At 36.1% G+C, this 18663-nt stretch overlaps 1 protein-coding gene across 1 annotated transcript; it reads left to right on the forward strand.

Moving 5' to 3' along the window:
* The first annotated feature begins 17044 nt into the window (after positions 1 to 17044).
* Positions 17045 to 18072, forward strand: LOC113306206. Its single transcript, XM_026555169.1, has 2 exons — positions 17045 to 17272; positions 17383 to 18072. Exons 1-2 carry the CDS (start codon positions 17045 to 17047, stop codon positions 18070 to 18072), a joined length of 918 nt encoding a protein of 305 aa, XP_026410954.1.
* Positions 18073 to 18663: the final 591 nt, after the last annotated feature.

Below are 18663 nucleotides of genomic sequence, written 5' to 3' on the forward strand. Positions count from 1 at the left end.
ACCACCTGCAAGATCATATCTAAACTATTATCCCAGAGAATGAAACCTTATCTCAACAAGATTATATCCCAATACCAATTCGGTTTCATTCCTATCAGACAAATTTCTGATAATATTACTAATGCTCATGAAATCATCCACTCCATGAGATATAAGAGGAAAGAATGTGAGAATAGTAGTATGGGTATCAAAATTAATAGCCAAAGCTTTTGATAAAGTGGACTGGAAATTTATAAGAACTATAATGAAGAGGATTGGTTTCAATGATAAATGGTGTTGTTAGATATATCAGTGCATCTCCACCACTACTTCTGCACTCATCATCAATGGTTCTCCTGATAAATTCTTCAAACCTTCCATGGGATTAAGACAAGGTGACCCTTTATCCCCTTACCTTTTTATATTCTTCATGGAAGCTCTCTCTAGAACTCTCATTTTCAAACTGAGGATACGGGTTTTATCATTGGTATCAAAATCAGCAAGAATTCCCCCTCCATTAACCATCTTCTCTTTGCTGATGACTGCATGGTATTCTGCGTATAAGCCCAATAATATGAGAGGTTTAGGCTTCATGAATATGAAGCACTTTAATAGTACAATGATCACTAAAAATTGGTTGGAGATTGGAGAAATACAAAGACTCCCTCTGGTATCAACGTATGGATGCTAAATATCTTATGGAAAAAATGTTCTGATAATGGATACAAAACTGAAAAAGCGGGGGTCTAACAACCACACCCAATATTTCATTTAGGCAATTTGTATGGACAAACTCCAATATAATTTCCAAGAGAATCACCTAGACAGTCAAAGTCAATCAATGAAAATATATCCAAGAGTTGTATCTCTGTTTCTCAATGTAATCAACAAATCAAACAAATAGAATCCGTGAGCCTGATTATTATGAGAAAAACCTTGAACGATACGAAAGACCAATGTTCAAGTGTTAATCAATTTATATCGACAGCCAAAGGTTGGATTATCTAATTGATTGCACTACGTATAACCTGTGATATTTCAATTATATAATCAAATATAATGCGGAAAAATAATAATACAGACACCAAAAAAAATTTGTTGACGAGGAAATCGCAAATGCAGAAAAACCCTGGGACGTAGTCCAGATTTGAACACCATACTGTATTAAGCCGCTACAGACACTAGCCTACTGCAAGTTAAATTCAGACTGGAATGTAGTTGAGCCTGCCTAATCTCACACTGATCAAGGTACAATCGCGTTCCTTATTCCTCCCAGCGGGACTTTATGAACTTGATTCCCTTAGATGATCTCACCCACAACTAAGAGTTGATACGACCCAAAGTCGAAGACTTGATAAACAAATCTGTTTCACACGGAAAAGTCTATTGAATAGATAAATCTTTCTCCCACAGAAATGCGGATGAGTTTTGTTCTGTCTTTTGATAAATCAAGGTGAACAGAAACCAATTAATATACCAGACTTATATTCCCGAAGAACAGCTTAGTAATATCAATCACCTCACAATAATCTTAATCGTGTGGTAGCAAAACAAGATATTGTGGGATCACAAACGATGATACGAAGATGTTTGTGACTACTTTTTATCTTACCTATCAGAGAATAAATCTCGAGCAAATCATAGAGAAGATAGTAGTCAATAGGATAGAACAAAGTAAGCTCATAACACACAATTACAAAGAAAACAGTTGGGTCTGGCTTCACAATCCCAATGAAGTCTTTAAGTCAATAATCTATAATGGTTTTAGGAAAAACTTAATTTAAAGGAGAATCGACTCTAGTCGCAACTAGTATCATACATGAGGTGTGGGTATTAGGTTCCCCAGTAACTAGAGTTCTCCCTTATATAGTCTTCAAATCAGGGTTTGCAATAAATGTTACCTTGGTAACAAAGCATTCAATATCACCGTTAGATGAAAACCTGATTAGATTCAAGCTAATATCTTTCAACTGTTAGATCGAACTTAGCTTGTTACACACAAATAATAAGTGACTTTATTTAGATATGGGCAACCGTACCTAAACGTGTACACTTGGTTGGTTCAACAATAGTTAACCGAAGTTAGCCATATGAACACTTTCATATCAACCTTGTTCATCTTAACACAACTAGTTAAAATGACTCAAATGAAACTAGTTATAGAGTTGTTCATATGTTTATATTCTCATAGAAGTATACAAGACACAATTGAAGCAAAATCGATTTAGATTCACTCGGATCAATTCATGAACATTATAGCACGGTTTGCAAAAGATTGCGTTCCTTAATTTATAAATATATTTGTTAATGAACAAACCGATTTTAGAACACAACCCACTCAAGTATGCAAACAGGTACGCATACCTAAGTAGCCGGACTTGGTCTGGGTTCGCTAATATGCGAACGGGTATACATACTGTCGTACATGACCAACCTCAGTTGAATTCCCGGACTTGAAATTACGCCGGTACGCTACGGGTATGCATACTAAGTTCACGGACTTCAACTAACAAACCAGTACGCATACGGGTATGCATACTATGGTTCCCGGACTTAGAATAACTTCCAACAGTTAGCATACAAGTACGCATACTGTGTATATCCAATTAATAGTTAATTGGTCTAAACTCCCATTTCAATAATTGAAGCATTCTTAGAAGACGACAATGGCTATCTCACACAAACTATTAGCTTCAAAGCAATATTCAAGTGATCAAATAATCAATACGAAACATTCCGAGTCTACACCAAATGAATGTCTCACACAAATCATATAATATGTTACCAGGCGATTTCACATGATCATCTTTTAGCTTTCGTTAAGAACATAAGATGAACTTGGTTAAAGCGAAAGCTTGCCAACACATATTTCGAGAAATATGTAAGCGAGTTAAACTCAGCTCGAAATATCAAATGTGTATAATCGAAGTCTATATAGCTATACGACTTTTGTCTCAAATAGGAGATAGAGTAGAAATAAACTTTTGAGTGATAGATGAGTTCAAGTCTCCACATACCTTTTGTTGATGAAGTTCCACAAGCTCTCTTAGTAGTTATTTGACTTCAATCGATGATCGCCATGAAGTCTAAAGCTAAACTACACATTTCATCCTAATCCAAGACTTAGCTATAAGTAGACTAAAAATCAAGACTTATAGTTTTGGCAATTAAACTTGACAGACAAGCTTGAGATAGCAACGGTTGCGAGTTCGACCGAGCAGTGCTCTAACAATCTCTCATTTTTTCAGTTTTAGTGACAAAACTATCAATACATATGGATTACAAAATAAATAAACTTTTTAGCTTCTCATCCAAATGCTTGATTTCCTTGGTTCTTCCACATTACTCGAAATCTTCGTCACTTACAAGTACTCCAGTGATTCTGAACGTGTTCAAATCAGCGTCATAGTTGTTGAAGATCCGTAGCTATAACAATATATAAAAACAAGATGTTTTCATATTGTTATACAATGTCATAGTATTATCACACAACATCAAAGTCCAATTGCATCACAACTTTGACAACAATACTATGGTGATATGTATCACTCCCCCTTAGTCAATGCTTCATCTCATAATGAAAACCACTCGCCCTTACATAATGATTCGTAAACCATATGTATTTGTAGTGTGAACTACACAATAATTCTCCCTCTTTTTGTCAATATAAATTGGCAAGTGGGATCATTGAAATTCTAATAGAGAGACTTCACTACTAAAAGAGAACATATCAACTTTGTTTCGATGATTTCACATAATTGAAACTTAGTGTATTCATCAAGGAGTTTATAAAGATATAAGATAACTCCTACAATATTCCACAACCATACTACCCACAAGGATTTAGCAATTAAACACATGTTCAATTAAGAACTCTCCCCCATAAAATGTCATTCACGAATGAATAGCAAGAGCGACCTTACTTTTACAAGAAAAGAAGGATTTCTTTGGACATTAAAAAATTACATGAAACATGAATTTGTATCCAAAAAACTCAATTAAATTAACCAAAAGAGAATCCATGATTAATTTAATCGGAAATGCTCAACATAAGAAAACTTATGGAGCCGCACAGTACTTTCACATATAAGTGATCAGGGAAAGATCAATACTGCGGAATATACAAAGATTCATTCTATTTTCATCAATATTTGCATAATGATACCATGGAATTAATCTTTGTCATCAAAAGTTCATTCTATTTTCCGTCAATATTTGCATAAAGACATATAATAGACTTAAATTTTGACATATATGGGACAATCATAGTTCACGGACGTAAATACACGTATCTCATAAAATTATTTTTGCAATACTTGAAACCAATTAAAGATTAATACTGCAAAATCATCTTCCAAATAAACTTTAGAAACATTGCAGGATGAAAATCATTGGCAATAGCTTTGTGTACTCACAATAATTGCTTTTCCAAACCCTAGTTATCCTTCTTAAAATACAAGAATAAATTCTCATAATAAGTTTCTTAGACAAAACAAAAAAAACTTTAAAAACAAAAACTGATCACAAGTTAAATCAAAGTTCACGTTCGGAAGCTTCACGGGTTTCAAGACCTTGAGCTTGTGATTGACAGTATCAACCGCTTCTTCGGAGACGATATTCTCATTGAGAAGATCCTTAACACGTGTCTTCATTAGAGCAAGGTCAGAATTAACCTTTTTCAACTCAGTACGTAACACATCAAGACCCTTCATGGTGTCAACAAGCTGCAGTTTTGCTTCCTCAAAGTGTTTAATAAAATCAAAACCACTTCAGCAGAAATCTTTTCATCATCCTCAATGTCTGAATAATTATCAGGTGATTGAGAAGGGGGGTCGTCAACTTCTACAAGAGTTCTTTTCTTCATTCCTTTGGACTCTAAACCAAAACCCTTATCAACAAAACCTTTTGCAAAACCGCAAGTGCCAGACTTTGTGATGCCATTCTTGACAAAACAAAGAATAACCTGGAGTACGTGTACTCCACTTAATAGGTTTGGTATTTAATTGGTTTCTCAAGGAGAAGGATTTTAGGGTTTCTAAAGACATTTTGTGACAAGTAACACGGGTACCTGTACGAAAACATCCTTGACCCATAAACAAAAGACACTAGGACAACTGAAAAGGCAAACCAAAAAAATTGTCTTGCAAAGCAAAATATTGCTAAGTGAATATTTTCATGAATCTTAGCTCAATAAATTTTATATTCTCCCAAGAGGAAAATTTTAGAGCAAAAGAATAGCATTTTTAGACCAAGAACAACAAAAAAATAGCATAATTTTTTTGCAGTTAAAGAACTTATGCAACAATGCCCGTGGAAAAAAGTTTGGCTAGCAACTGGTAAGAGAGTAGCACAAACAAAATAGAGAATATATTTTTTTGCAGACACACTTGTTTAGAACAATCTTACTCAACATGATTTTTTCATGAGTAAGATTTCAATCCTTGTGATTAATTAGCACAAGTATGAGCCCTAAGCTCATTAAATGAATGGTGTTCACTGTTGAGTATCTTTTTCCTTCCAAATCTAGGAGAGAATCCTTTTTGATGTGAAAAGTTATCATAAAACTTGTTGTCATCAAAATACGAGACTATGTTTGAGTTCTTACATGAAGGTTTATCTGGAAGCATTCGTCAGTCTGTTGATAAGATCCTTGCATCCCTCAATTATTAGATTAAGGTCGACCTTCATATCTCCATTGCAGTTTCCACATTTTGGACACTTTCTCACTTCTTGAACATCATTCTCCGCTTTAGGTTGCTAAGGAATTTGATGAATTCTTCTTGGCCGATATTTTTTAAATCACAATTCGTCGTGCGAACGAAGGAAGATTAACTTGAACTGACATTCCTGGAAGAGTTCACAGGGTAAGTACTAAAACCAATTGGTTTAGAGATCCGAATGTCAGTTACACCTTTGAGTATTAAATCTAGGGTGTGTTTAGGACGACCAAGGAAATAGTCAATCTTTTTCACATTGCAACTAATTGGAACGTGTCCTTTTGAATTACAAAAGAAATATCTCAGATCACGAGAGTGATTAGAGTGAGAACAATTAACAGGATCGTTGGGAGACTCCTTCCTTCTAAGACATGTGATGAATTCTTGATGAGTGGAAGCTACAAGCACATCTTTAGAAATCGGAAGAGAGGGTATTTCAATTTCTGGAACTGTTTTTGTAATAGGATCATGATTATGCATGGTCACGGTTTCTAACTTCACAGTTGGTTTAGAAGTGAATGGTATAGTGGTCTCCCCTGAACATCCTTTATCCTGAATAGAGAGTTTAGTCAATAGATGTTCAATTTCCAAAGCATCTTCCTTGAGTTTGGCTTCGAGTAAGGTTCGAGATGAACAGAAATCGGCGTTTTTCTCACGAAGAGATTTTATTAGGAAATCACGATCATTTACTATACTAATGACCTTATTGACTTTGTGTTTCAACCTGATGATTTCAGCAGCCTGGAATCTAACACGATTCAGAATCATTGCCCTTCCTTTGGCTTCTTCCCTCTCAACTTCAGAGTCTGACTCGTCAGTGAGAGAATCAGGGTAACACTTTTCAATATTTGTCTGTTTCATGGGAACATGAGGTTCATCTATTTGAGAGACCAGAAATTTTTTCTCTTTAATAGATTTCATAGAAACCGATTTTTGGTTCCTGGTGATACGTTTTTCAGAGATAACACAACTTTCCATAGAGTCATATCGCTAAAAACACAAACTTATAAGGTCTTAAATGTGTTTGCCTGCTCTGATACCAATTGATAAAGCGGGGGTCTAACAACCACACCAAATATTTCGTTTAGGCAATATGTATGGACAAACTCCAATATAATTTCCAAGAGAATGAACTATACATTCGGACTCAATCAACGGAAATATATCCAAGAGTTGTATATCTGTTTCTCAATGTAATCAGCAAATCAAACAGATAGAATCCGTGAGCCTGATTATTATGAGAAACAACTTGAACGGTACCAAATACCAATGTTCAAGTGTCAATCAATTTATATCGACAACCAAAGGTTGGATTATCTAATTGATTGAACTACGCACAACCTGTGATATTTCAACTATATAATCAAATATAATGCGGAAAATAAATAACACAGGCACCAGAAATTTTGTTAATGAGGAAACCGCAATTGCAGAAAAACCCCAGGACCTAGTCCATGTTTAAACACCATACTTTATTAAGCCTCTACAGACACTAGCCTAATGCAAGTTAACTTCGGACTGGAATGTATTTGAGACCTAACCAATCTCACACTGATCAAGGTACAGTCGCGTTCCTTACGCCTCTGAATCCCAGTAGGACTGTACGCACTTGATTCCCTTAGCTGATCTCACTCACAACTAAGAGTTGGTATGACCCAAAGTCGAAGACTTGATAAACAAATTTGTCTCACACAGAAAAGTCTATTGAATAGATAAATCAGTCTCCCACAGAAATACCTATGAGTTTTGTTCCGTCTTTTGATAAATCAAGGTGAACATGAACTAGTTGATATACCAGACTTATATTCCCGAAGAACAGCCTAGTAATATCAATCACCTCACAATAATCTTAATCGTATGGTAGCAAAACAAGATATTGTGGAATCACAAATAATGAAACGAAGATGTTTTTGACTACTTTTTATCTTACCTATCGGAGAATAAATCTCGAGCAAATCTTAAAGAAGATAGTACTCAATACGATAGAACAAAGTAATATCAGAACACGCAACTATAGAGAAAATTGTTGGGTCTGGCTTCACAATCCCAATGAAGTCTTTAAGTCGTTAACCTATAATGGTTTTAGGAAAAACCTAGGTTAAAAGAGAATCGACTCTAGTCGCAACTAGTATCACACAAGAGGTGTGGGGATTATGTTTCCCAGTTGTTAGAGTTCTTCCTTATATAGTCTTCAAATCAGGGTTTGCAATCAATGTTACTTTGGTAACAAAGCATTTAATATTCGCAGTTAGATGAAAACCTGATATCTTTCAACCGTTAGATCACACTTAGCTTGTTACACACAAATGAAGTGTGACTTCGTTTAGATATGGGTAACCATACCTAAAATGTACACTTTGTTGGTTGAAAAATTGTTAACCGAAGTTAGCCATATGAACACTTTCATATCAACCTTGTTCATCTTAAAACAACTAGTTCAAATGACTCAAATGAAACTAGTAATAGAGTTTTTCAATTGTTTATATTCTCATAGAAGTATACAAGACACAATTGAAGCAAAATCAATTTTGATACACTCGAATCAGTTCAGGAACATTATAGCCACGGTTTACAAAAGATTGCATTCCTTAATTTATAAATGTATTTGTTCATGAACAAACCGATTTTAAAACATAACCCACTCAAGTATGCAAACGGGTACGCATACCTAAGTAGCCGGACTTGGTTTGGGTTCGCTAGTATGAGAACGAGTACGTATACTGTCGTACATGACCAACCCCAGTTGAATTCCCGGACTTGAACTTACCCCGGTACGCATACGGGTATGCATACTAAGTTCTCGGACTTCAACTAACAAACCCGTACGCATACGAGTATGCATACTATGGTTCGCGGACTTGGAATAACTTGCAATAGTTAGAATACAAGTATGCATATTGTGCTATATTCAATTAATGGTTAATTTTTTTTAATTTCCATTTCAATCATTGAAACATTCTTAGAAGACGACAATAGTTATCTCACACAATCTATTAGCTTCAAAGAAATTTTCAAGTGATCAAACGATCAATACGAAACATTCCGAATCTACACCAAATGATTGTCTCATGCAAATCATATAAGATATTACCAGGCGATTTTCACATGATAATATTTTGACTTTCCTCAAGAATATAAGATGAACTTGGTTAAAGTGAAAGCTTACCAATACATATTTCGAGAAATATGTAAGCGAGTTAAACTCAGCTTGAAATATCAACTGTGTATAATCAAAGTCTATATAGCTATACGACTTTTGTCTCAAATATGAGATTGAGTAGAAATAGACTTTTGAGTGATAGATGAGTTCAAGTCTCCATATACCTTTTGTTGATGAAGTTCCACAAGCTCCCCTTAGTAGTTCTCCGTCTTCAATCGATGAATGCCGTGAAGTCTAACGCTAAACTACAAATTCTATCCTAATCCTAGACTTAGATATAAGTAGATTAGAATCAAGACTTATAGTTTTGGCAACTAAACTTGACAAACAAGATTGAGATAGCAATGCTTGCGAGTTCACCGAGCAATGCTCTAACAAAAACCTAAGGATGAAGATTTCTGTATTTGAAAAGGCATTCTGGAGGGCATTAACAACATACAGAAGCATAGCTCTTGGAGAATTGGTAATGAAAATAAAATTAAAATATGGATTCTTACCATTTCTTCTCTAGTTCATAAACCTGCCTACTTCTCGTCTGATCTCAACGGGGTAGAGCATCTTCTTCTGTAAAATGGTGAATGAAATGTCACTCTGATAAATACTTGGTTCAACACTGTCATTTCTCAAGCCATTCTTAAAATCACTCCTCAAACATGGGAAGAGGATAATATTATGTGGAATTCAAGTCTCTTTACAGAGCTAAAATGGATAATCTCTATAGAAATGATATTCAGACTAGCAATTGGAATGCCTTGTGGAAAATGAACATCGCTCTAGTGATCCATATTTTTCAATGGAAATGTGTTAATGGGATTCTCCCAACAAATTCTACGACTACTAGCATCCTCCATTATATTGATCTTATTTGCAAGATATGCGATATTGGGGAGGAAACTATGACACATGTTTCTAAATTGCCAGCAGCTACCTATGTTTGGCACTTACTGCTTGGATCATCCCATGGAAAGTTTGACTGCAACAAAAACTTCATGGACTGGTTATACTCATGATTCATTACTGGAAACACTGACACCAGCAGCAATATATAAGCTTCAGCTTGATGGTACATCTGGAAATCTAGGTGTGATTACATTTTCATTCACACTCAGCCAAATTCCAGTCATACTACTCTCAGTATCCAGCAACACTTGTGCAACCATAATATGGCTTTCCATCTACAAGACCATATCTTAAATTATGATCTCTACAATGATTACAACGAGATTATAACAAATAATGATATCGCTTATTAGTCCTTTGGTCCTGACCAAGTGGGGAATATGGCATAACAATCAAAATTTGCACTCTTCAGGATGCAAAAACTTTAGTTTACTTTAGTGCATTAATTATAAATTTGGATTTTGCAGGAAACACTATCGAGACTAGAGGATATCCAAGACACAACGGATAATGGGGAACAACAGGAGGAGCATACTTAGCTTCCGATTGGATCAAAGGATTGCAGTATACCAACGTCGAAATCCAAGCTGAATCCGTGGAGATCCTAGTTTGTTTGACAATGCTGCACCACAGTGCAGTCCAAGGAAGATACCACCTCAGTTACCATGAAATAAGTAGAAGAGAATCTATTGACAACAATGATCACAAATTACAGTTCATTTCTTTTGTTCTAGTTAGTCTTAAAATTATTCATAGACTTCAAAACTTAGATGCCTTTAACTTAGCTTTGCACTGTAAGAATTTTATCATGGGAGTGGTGGTACTTCTTTGAGTTTTTTTTTCTTTTTTTACAAAAGGATAATATATTATATATTAAACAGAAATTACATGTACCATCACCTGAGTTGCATGTAAAACCTCTTGCTTTGTTATTCAATTTGAGTGTATTTTGTAAAGTAGATGGAGTTTTTGACCCTCTTTGCTCCATAAATTGTTGCGGTTGCGCAAAGCCGCAAACGACTTGCGAATATTCGAATAGAAGGTGTCGGTGTGGCCGTTTAATTGTCCCAACAATGGTCTCAAACTCATTTCTGTAAAATATTTTAAAAAAAGAGCAAAACTTATGGTTTCACGGGAAAGAGCTTCGATTTTTTCTCACTATTTTTTCTTTGATTTTCACGCCCGTTCTCTTAGATTTAGCGCAAATTTATGGCGCTAAATCAATCAAAACCACCAGATATTGGTAATCAATCTCAACAAGATCAAGTTCGTGTAGAATCCTAATTGGAGGTGTTCAAAATCAAAATCTAGGTCACGGAAGGTTTACAGGCCAAAAACAGGAAACCCTAGTTCTTCCGCAACTGAAACCAATTGAAGATGGTAACAATGGCCCCGATGATCAACAAAAAGAAGGTGATCGTTCTTACGCAGCTATATTAAAGAAGCGCACCCATGTTATGTCAAAAATTGACGTTGATACGCTAGTCCCCAAAAATCGAAATACGACTGGTCGATCACCGTTGGTGGCCGGGTCGGATCAGCAGCTCGATGGATCAGCCTGGGCGGATGCTCCGAACTGTACATCTACGGTAGGGCGGGATGTACTTGGCAGGGGTGTCACCGGGGAAGTGGATTAGTGCAGAGATTGAAAACGTGACGGAAAGTCGAACTATCGGCATCGAGAAGGTTCGAGCGAAGAGTGTTCCCCTTGGCAACAAGGGCGCTTAGGCGGTCTGGCCACGCCGGCGGGACATCTAATGTCTGCAGCATTCACGGTCTAAACGGTGCGATTAGCTCACGCCCAAAACCACCCAACCCGAACGAAGGGAACAAAAGGGTCTTTTTCACTCTATCACCCCTTACCCCCCCTCCCTATTCGTACCTCAACAGGTGATATTGTTATTACAATCCCCAAGGAAACACATGCTAGGATGTTTGGAATTTTAAAACTATAACTTTTGAAGATGCCAAGAAGGATTTATTAAATCAATGGAAGCTTACAGGTCCGGTTCAATTTATTCCATGGATTAAAGGATATTTTGTTATCAAGTTATTTAACGAAGATGATAGGAAGTGTGTTAGCTATGAAGGTCCATGGAAAGCAAAAAACCAACAGTTGAAGGTTCAACCATGGACACCTATATTTGATCCGGAATCGGATAAGGTGACTAGCGCAACTGTTTGGGTATGATTTTCCTATCTTCCATGGGAATTTTGGGACGAAGAAGCCCTGTTTAGGATGACTAGGGTCTCGGCAAACCTGTTGCCGTAGATCCTAGAACTTTACGGCATGAATATGGTTATTTTGCGGCTGTTCTATTTGATATAAATTTCTCAAAACCCCGGGGAAATATTATTATCAATGGTGAAGATAATTCGAAAGGTTTTTATCAAGATTATGAGATTTTAAATGAGCCAAGTTTTTGTGATCATTGCAAATCTAATAGGCATGAAGAAGCTGATTGTCGAACCAAGAAGTATAATGAATTGAAGAAGAAGGACGGTAATGAAACTGATCCTAAGATCCTGCAAGAGCTCAAAGCTGAGATGCACGATCTAAATAATTATTGGCGTGAAAGAAAGGTTCCTAAGCCCACGGATCCACCAGAAAATGAACCAAAGAAATCATCGGAAGAACCTGCAAAGGATCCACCTCCGGCTACACAGAAAAATACTACTTTTGCTGGCACACACACATACTTGACTAGCTTTACTAGTGAAACTGAATTTCAGTTTTGCGCAATGATGGTTCTACTGAATTGCGCAATGATGGTGCAACTTCGTATCTGAATGTTATGAGCAATGATGGTGTAGAAAATCCACGCAATGATGGTGTGACAGTCCCGGTGCAGAATCTGCGGAATGATAATGCAACACAGGCAAGTCCGAGGCCGCGCAATGTTGGTGCAACAATTGTTTTGAGTAGCGCTACTCAAACCAAACTCGATGTTTCAAGCATGGAGAATGAAGAGTTGACGGCTTTTAATGAGTATGGAGAGATGAAAAGGAGGTCCTGGGAATTAGATAAAGCTGCTGATATGGAAAAAATTGAACAAGATGCTGCAAAGGCAAAGTTAGAAAATTGGAGGAGACTGGCAAAGTTAGAAAATTGAACAAGATGCCTTCAGTTCAAGTTACATTAACTGAAAATCTTATTGAGAGCATAGCCATGGGTTCACTGCCAACTAATTATATTTTGGAACCTACTGGAGATGAAGGTTTTAGTTCTCCAACTAAAACAAAAAGAAGATTAATTTCACCAGTGAAGCATTTGGAAGTTTCGACTTCTAACATGTTTGAAACTGGGACCGAGGAGATGGAAGAAGAAAATGAGGAGGTTCTTTCCGAAAAGCCGCCAGACAATTTGCAATCGATTAATCCAAATTCTAACACATTATAAGAGGCAGAAAAAAAAACCTTGATTGGAATGCTATTAAAGACCAAGAGGATCGGGAAAATAAAACACAGGCTGAGAAGAAAAAATTGGAGGAGCTGGCTAAGAAGACTGACGCTACAAAGCCAAAGGTAGTAAAGAAGAAAAAACCGGGTGAAACCGGTGCATCTAAGCCGTTCATGGTGGATGAAGGTTAAGGAGAAGTTAGAAGAGGTAGAAGTAAGTCAATCCAGGGTTCGGAAAGCCTTACTAGAGAAAAGGGTTCTTAACGTGTGTCTTTTACTGGAATGCTCAAGGCTTGGATAAAGATGGTGCAAAGGACAAACTTAAAGAACTTCATAATTTTCAAAAACATGACATTATTTGTATTGCGGAGCCTAAGGTATTTTGCACTATACATTTTGTTAGGAATTTGAGGCTGGATAATTTCAGCGAAGATGTTATTACTAATGAGGTTGATGGTGGAAAAGGTAATATCTGGGTCTTGTGGAAGAATTCTCTCTCTTGGTCAGGTATTTTATCACACTCTAGTCAAGATATTTCTTTAGATTTTGATGGTGATTATATTATGAATGTTCATGCTTCTTTTAACCCAATTACAAGGAAATTACTTTGGCAGCAATTAGGGTTGGGTTTTATAATTATTCCGTGGTTGGTACTTGATGATTTTAACCGTATTTTGCGCTTAGAATAAAAGAAGGGTGGTATGGTTCCTTTAAATGTTTATATGCATGAATTTAGAAGTTGGATTTCTGATAATGGCCTTGTTGAGGCGGATGCTATTGGTAAAAAATATACTTGGTATAATTGTCATAGTGGACGTTATAGAATTGTTTCTAAACATGATAGAGTTGTTGTTAATGATGTGTGGCTCTATAAGTATGCGAATTGGAGATGCAAGGCGTTGCCTAGGATTGTTTCAAATCATTCCCCTCTTTTTGGTTATGCTATTGAAAATACACGACATGCTAGAGCTCCTTTTCGGATTTAGAAGATGTGGCTTGCTCACCCGGATTTTATAAAATTGGTGGAAGATAATTGGAAAATTAGGCTTGATGGTGCTCCACCTTTTGTTTTTGCTAGCAAATTAAAGAGGTTGAAGGAGGCTTTGAAATTATGGAATAGAACTGTTGATGGGGATATACAGTTTCGGTTGAAATAAGCTGAACTCAAAGTTGAAGCAGAAAATGATATTTTTGATTATGATCTGGCGGATGAGTTTCAGTTTACTAAGGTGATGGATGTTATAAAGGTTGTTGATGATATGCCAACTGACTTAGCAGTTATGTTTAAGATGAAATCTAGAGTTACTTGGTTGGAGGATGGTGATCAAAACACTCGATTTTTTCACAATATCATTCGAATGGGAAGGAACAAGAATACAATTTCCGAACTTAATACTACCACTAACTCTACTTTGTTTTTGCAGGATGAAATGACGGATTGTATTGTCAATTATTACAAAGACAAGTTTAATGGTGGTGAAACTCATATTGATCCTAAGTTGTTTGATAGTGAACATGAAAGTGTTAGAGCACTGCTCGGTCGAACTCGCAAGTGTTGCTATCTCAAGCTTGTTTGTCAAGTTTAGGTGATCAAAACTATAAGTCTTGATTTCCAGTCTACTTATACCTATGTCTCAGATTAGGATAGAATATGTAGTTGAGCTTTAGACTTTACGGTGTTCATCGATTGATGACGAAGATCTACTGAGGGGAGCTTGGAGGAATTTCATCAACAAAAGGTATGTGGAGACTAAAACTTATCTATCACTCAAAAGTCTACTATATTCTATCTCCTATTGAGACTAAGCCGTATAACTATATAGACTTTTACATTATACACATTTGATATTTCGAGCTGAGTTTAACTCGTTTATATCTTTCTCGAAATATGTGTTAGAAGCTTTTTGCTTTAGCTACATTCATCATTATTCTTGACGAGTTTAGTTGGAAAAAAATTTATTTGTTGGAAACTAAATAATAAGTCAAAAGATGATCATGTGAAAATTGCCTTGAACAATCTTACATGATTTGTGTAAGACAGTCATTTGATGTTGACTTAGAATGTTTCGTGTTGATCATTCGATCACTTGAAAATTACTTATAAGCTAATAGTTTTTGTGAGACAGTTATTGTCGTCTTCTAAGCAATGTAATCAATATCGGCCATATCGGTCGATATATCGGATATCGGCCTTGGAGCGGTACGATAAGCATTGTATCGACGATACGATATCTTTGCGATAATATCGTCCGATATTAGCCGAAACGATTTTTCCCCGATAATCCGGTATCGGTTATTCTAGTAGTTTTAGGTAAAGAATAAGGTTATTTTGGGTTTTTCGTGGAAGGGAAGGGATAAATCCCTAAACTCGATCCAAAATTAGTTCTTCAGTTCAGCCGAAAAAAAGCAACAGAGAACTGAAGTGAAAGGAAAAGATATTGTGTTCTTCACCAGTTCTTTTTCTCAATCATGTGCTTCTTCTCAATCTCATCAGTGAGAATCTCAATCTAAATAAGGAACTTTTGATTACATCTAAATTTCAGAGATCGTTGGTTTACAAAAGGTTAGGGTTTTGAATCTTTTGAAAATTAATTACTCCCTTTGTTTGCTTTGATTATGATTTTTTTGGTGTGATTAATGGTTGTTTTGGTATGGGTAACATGCCTTTCCTATACAGGCAGTTTGTAGGGTTTAGTTTGCATTCCATCAATTTGTATTTTACTTAAAGAGTTGAGTTTGATAAGCTGTCATTATTTGAGGTCTGGATTTTTAGTCATTGAAAATCTTGCACTGAAGAAGTTGTACGTTAATTCAATGTGTTCCTTTTTTTCAATAAACTTGTTGATTTGTATCAAATACTATGTGTTCTGTGTCATCTGAGATTATTATTGTTGTGACAACAACTGAATTCTGTTTAAACAAGTTGGGACTGTGTGTATGATCCCGTGAAAATGCTTGTTAAGTTAATTGAACCAACTGGCTTGTTAAGTTAAATGCTTGTTAAGTTAAATGCTTGTTAAGTTAAGTCAATGACTTCAATAAACCTGGAACATTTGGACCAACTGTTTAGTGATTTGCTAATCTCCATTAATTCCTGGATTTGAAAAAAGTTGAGATGTGTGAATAACTATTTGCTGATTAAAATTTTGTGTTTTTGTTTTAGGTTTTGATTATGGATTCTTCTAGTGCATCCAATGCAAACACCACAAACTCTACATGTGGTTCATTGCCTTCTTCTACGCAAACTAGAGATCCAACATGGCAATGGGGTGAACGCCAAGACCCAGAAAATCATAATATAATTACTTGTTTGTTATGTATAAAGTAATCCGTGGCGGTGGAATCACAAGGCTTAAGCAACATCTCATAGGGAAGTTAGGGAATACTACATCATGTCCGAATCCAACCATTGAGATTATGAACAAAACTAATCAGGAGTTTGCTGTAAAGAGGACCAAAAAATCTCATAGGGCTAACATTGACTTAGCGTATCAGCGTGCAAGCAATTCAGATGAAGGCTCTGATGGTGATACAGATGTTGAGGAGCAAGATGTTGATGGCAATGTGGGCAGTGGTAGTGCTAGTGCTAGTCAACTACTTGTTCAGAATCAGACGAAGAGAAAGATACAAGAGGCCCTATTGATTTATATATGAGGACAAACCACCAGAAAACTCAGAAAGCCACTGCTGAAAGAAACTGTGCGGCGAAAGAGAAGTTACTGAAGACGGCATGGAAATGCATATCAGCTTGGATGACTGAGAATTTAATAGCATTTAATATCGTTCGTTGCCCAAGTTTCCAATTGGTGATTATGAACAATCTTTGCACTCTTCGTAACAATCTTACCATCAGATTCGTAACAATCTTTTCAAGTAAAAATTAGAAGAAATGAAGAAGTTTGTTGATACATTTAGGGAACATTGGAAAAGGTTTGGATGTTCTATCATGTCAGATGGTTGGACGGATGGGAAAAAACGACATCTTATTAACTTTTTGGTAAATTGTCCTAAAGCTTCAGTTTTTTTGAAGTTTGTGGATGCCTCAAATAGAACCAATGATGCTGATTTCATACGCAAGCTTGTAAAGGAGGTAATTGCTGATGTTGGTGCAGAAAATGTAGTTCAGTTCATTACGGATAATGGTTCAAACTTCAAAAAGGCAGGGAAGGATTTAATGCTGGAATACCCACATATGTTTGGACTCCTTTTGGTGCTCATTGTGTTCAGATGATGCTAGAAGAACTTGGTGCCAAGCTTCCACGAATCAAGACAACCGTCATTCTAGGTAAGAGACCGGTTACATATATTTATGCTCATTTTCAAGAATTGAGCTTAATGAGGGAGTTGACTAAAGCAGACTTACATAGGTCTACAAAAACTAGATTTGCAACTCAATATTACATACTAGAGAGTATTCAAAAGTATAAAACTCCTATGAAAATGGTGTTTGTGAGTAATAGGTGGGAAAAAACTAGGTTTGCAAGAGAAACTGTTGGAGTAAATGCACTTAAGATTGTTACAAATAGTAAATTTTGGGAAGATGTTGATTACTCTTGTAGGGTGCTAAAGCCTTTAGTTAAGGTAGTAAGGTTAATGGATATCGAACGCAAACCTACAATGCCTTGTTTTTATGAGGCAATGAGAATAGCAAGGGATCAACTTGAGAAGAATCTCAGTGAAGATAATGATACTTGGGATATAGTTAAGGATGTTTTTGATAAAATATGGAAGAATAACTTTAATCATCCGCTACATTGTGACGCATATTATTTAAATCCTTCCATATTCTATAAGATTCCAGCTCATATGATGGATAATGATCCAAAGTACATAGAAATCAAAAGGGGACTTCATGCAGCTATGGAAAGGCTTATAACCAATGAAGATGAACTTGAGCTAGCAACAACTGAATTGTGACGATATAATGATGCTTATGGGATCCTGGGAACTCCTGTGTGCAAAAAAAGAAGAGACAAATATCAACCTCGTAAGTTTGCATGTTCTGTGAGTTTAAAGTTTGATTACGTTTATGTTAGATAGGTTTGTGTTGATTAACTACTTTGCCCGTGTTTATGACAGATGATTGGTGGATTACATATGGAGGAATCGATGTTCCAAACCTACAAAAATTTGCAATCAGGGTATTAAGTCTTACTTCTTCTGCTTCCCCATGTGAACGAAACTGGAGCACATTTCAAAATGTGAGTCTTCCTTGTTCTGTTTTCACAGTTGCACTATGTTCTTTGTAAAGTCATGAATTTCAGTAACAAACACTAGATTGTATCGCTAAGTCAATGTATATTGTTGTCTTCTTATCACAACAAACATCAATGCATGAAACAATTAGTTTACCTATTTATTTTTCGTATTTCAGTTGCACTCTAAGAAGCGGAATCGCATAAAACAACAGAAATTGAATGATAGTGTCTTTATCCAATATAACAAGAAATTGCAGCGTCGTTATAAAGAAATTTCAGAATATAACGATGATGAGACAGCTCGTGATCC

This window comes from Papaver somniferum, chromosome 8 (assembly GCF_003573695.1).
Source record: "Papaver somniferum cultivar HN1 chromosome 8, ASM357369v1, whole genome shotgun sequence".
Taxonomy (NCBI): domain Eukaryota; kingdom Viridiplantae; phylum Streptophyta; class Magnoliopsida; order Ranunculales; family Papaveraceae; genus Papaver; species Papaver somniferum.

Excerpts from the sequence above, each read along its gene's own strand:
- LOC113306206 (XM_026555169.1), top strand. The coding sequence starts at position 17,045 with ATGAAGAAGTTTGTTGATACATTTAGGGAACATTGGAAAAGGTTTGGA. Across the intron at positions 17,273-17,382 it reads CTGATGTTGGTGCAGAAAAT|ATGATGCTAGAAGAACTTGG; the intron begins GTAGTTCAGTTC and ends CATTGTGTTCAG.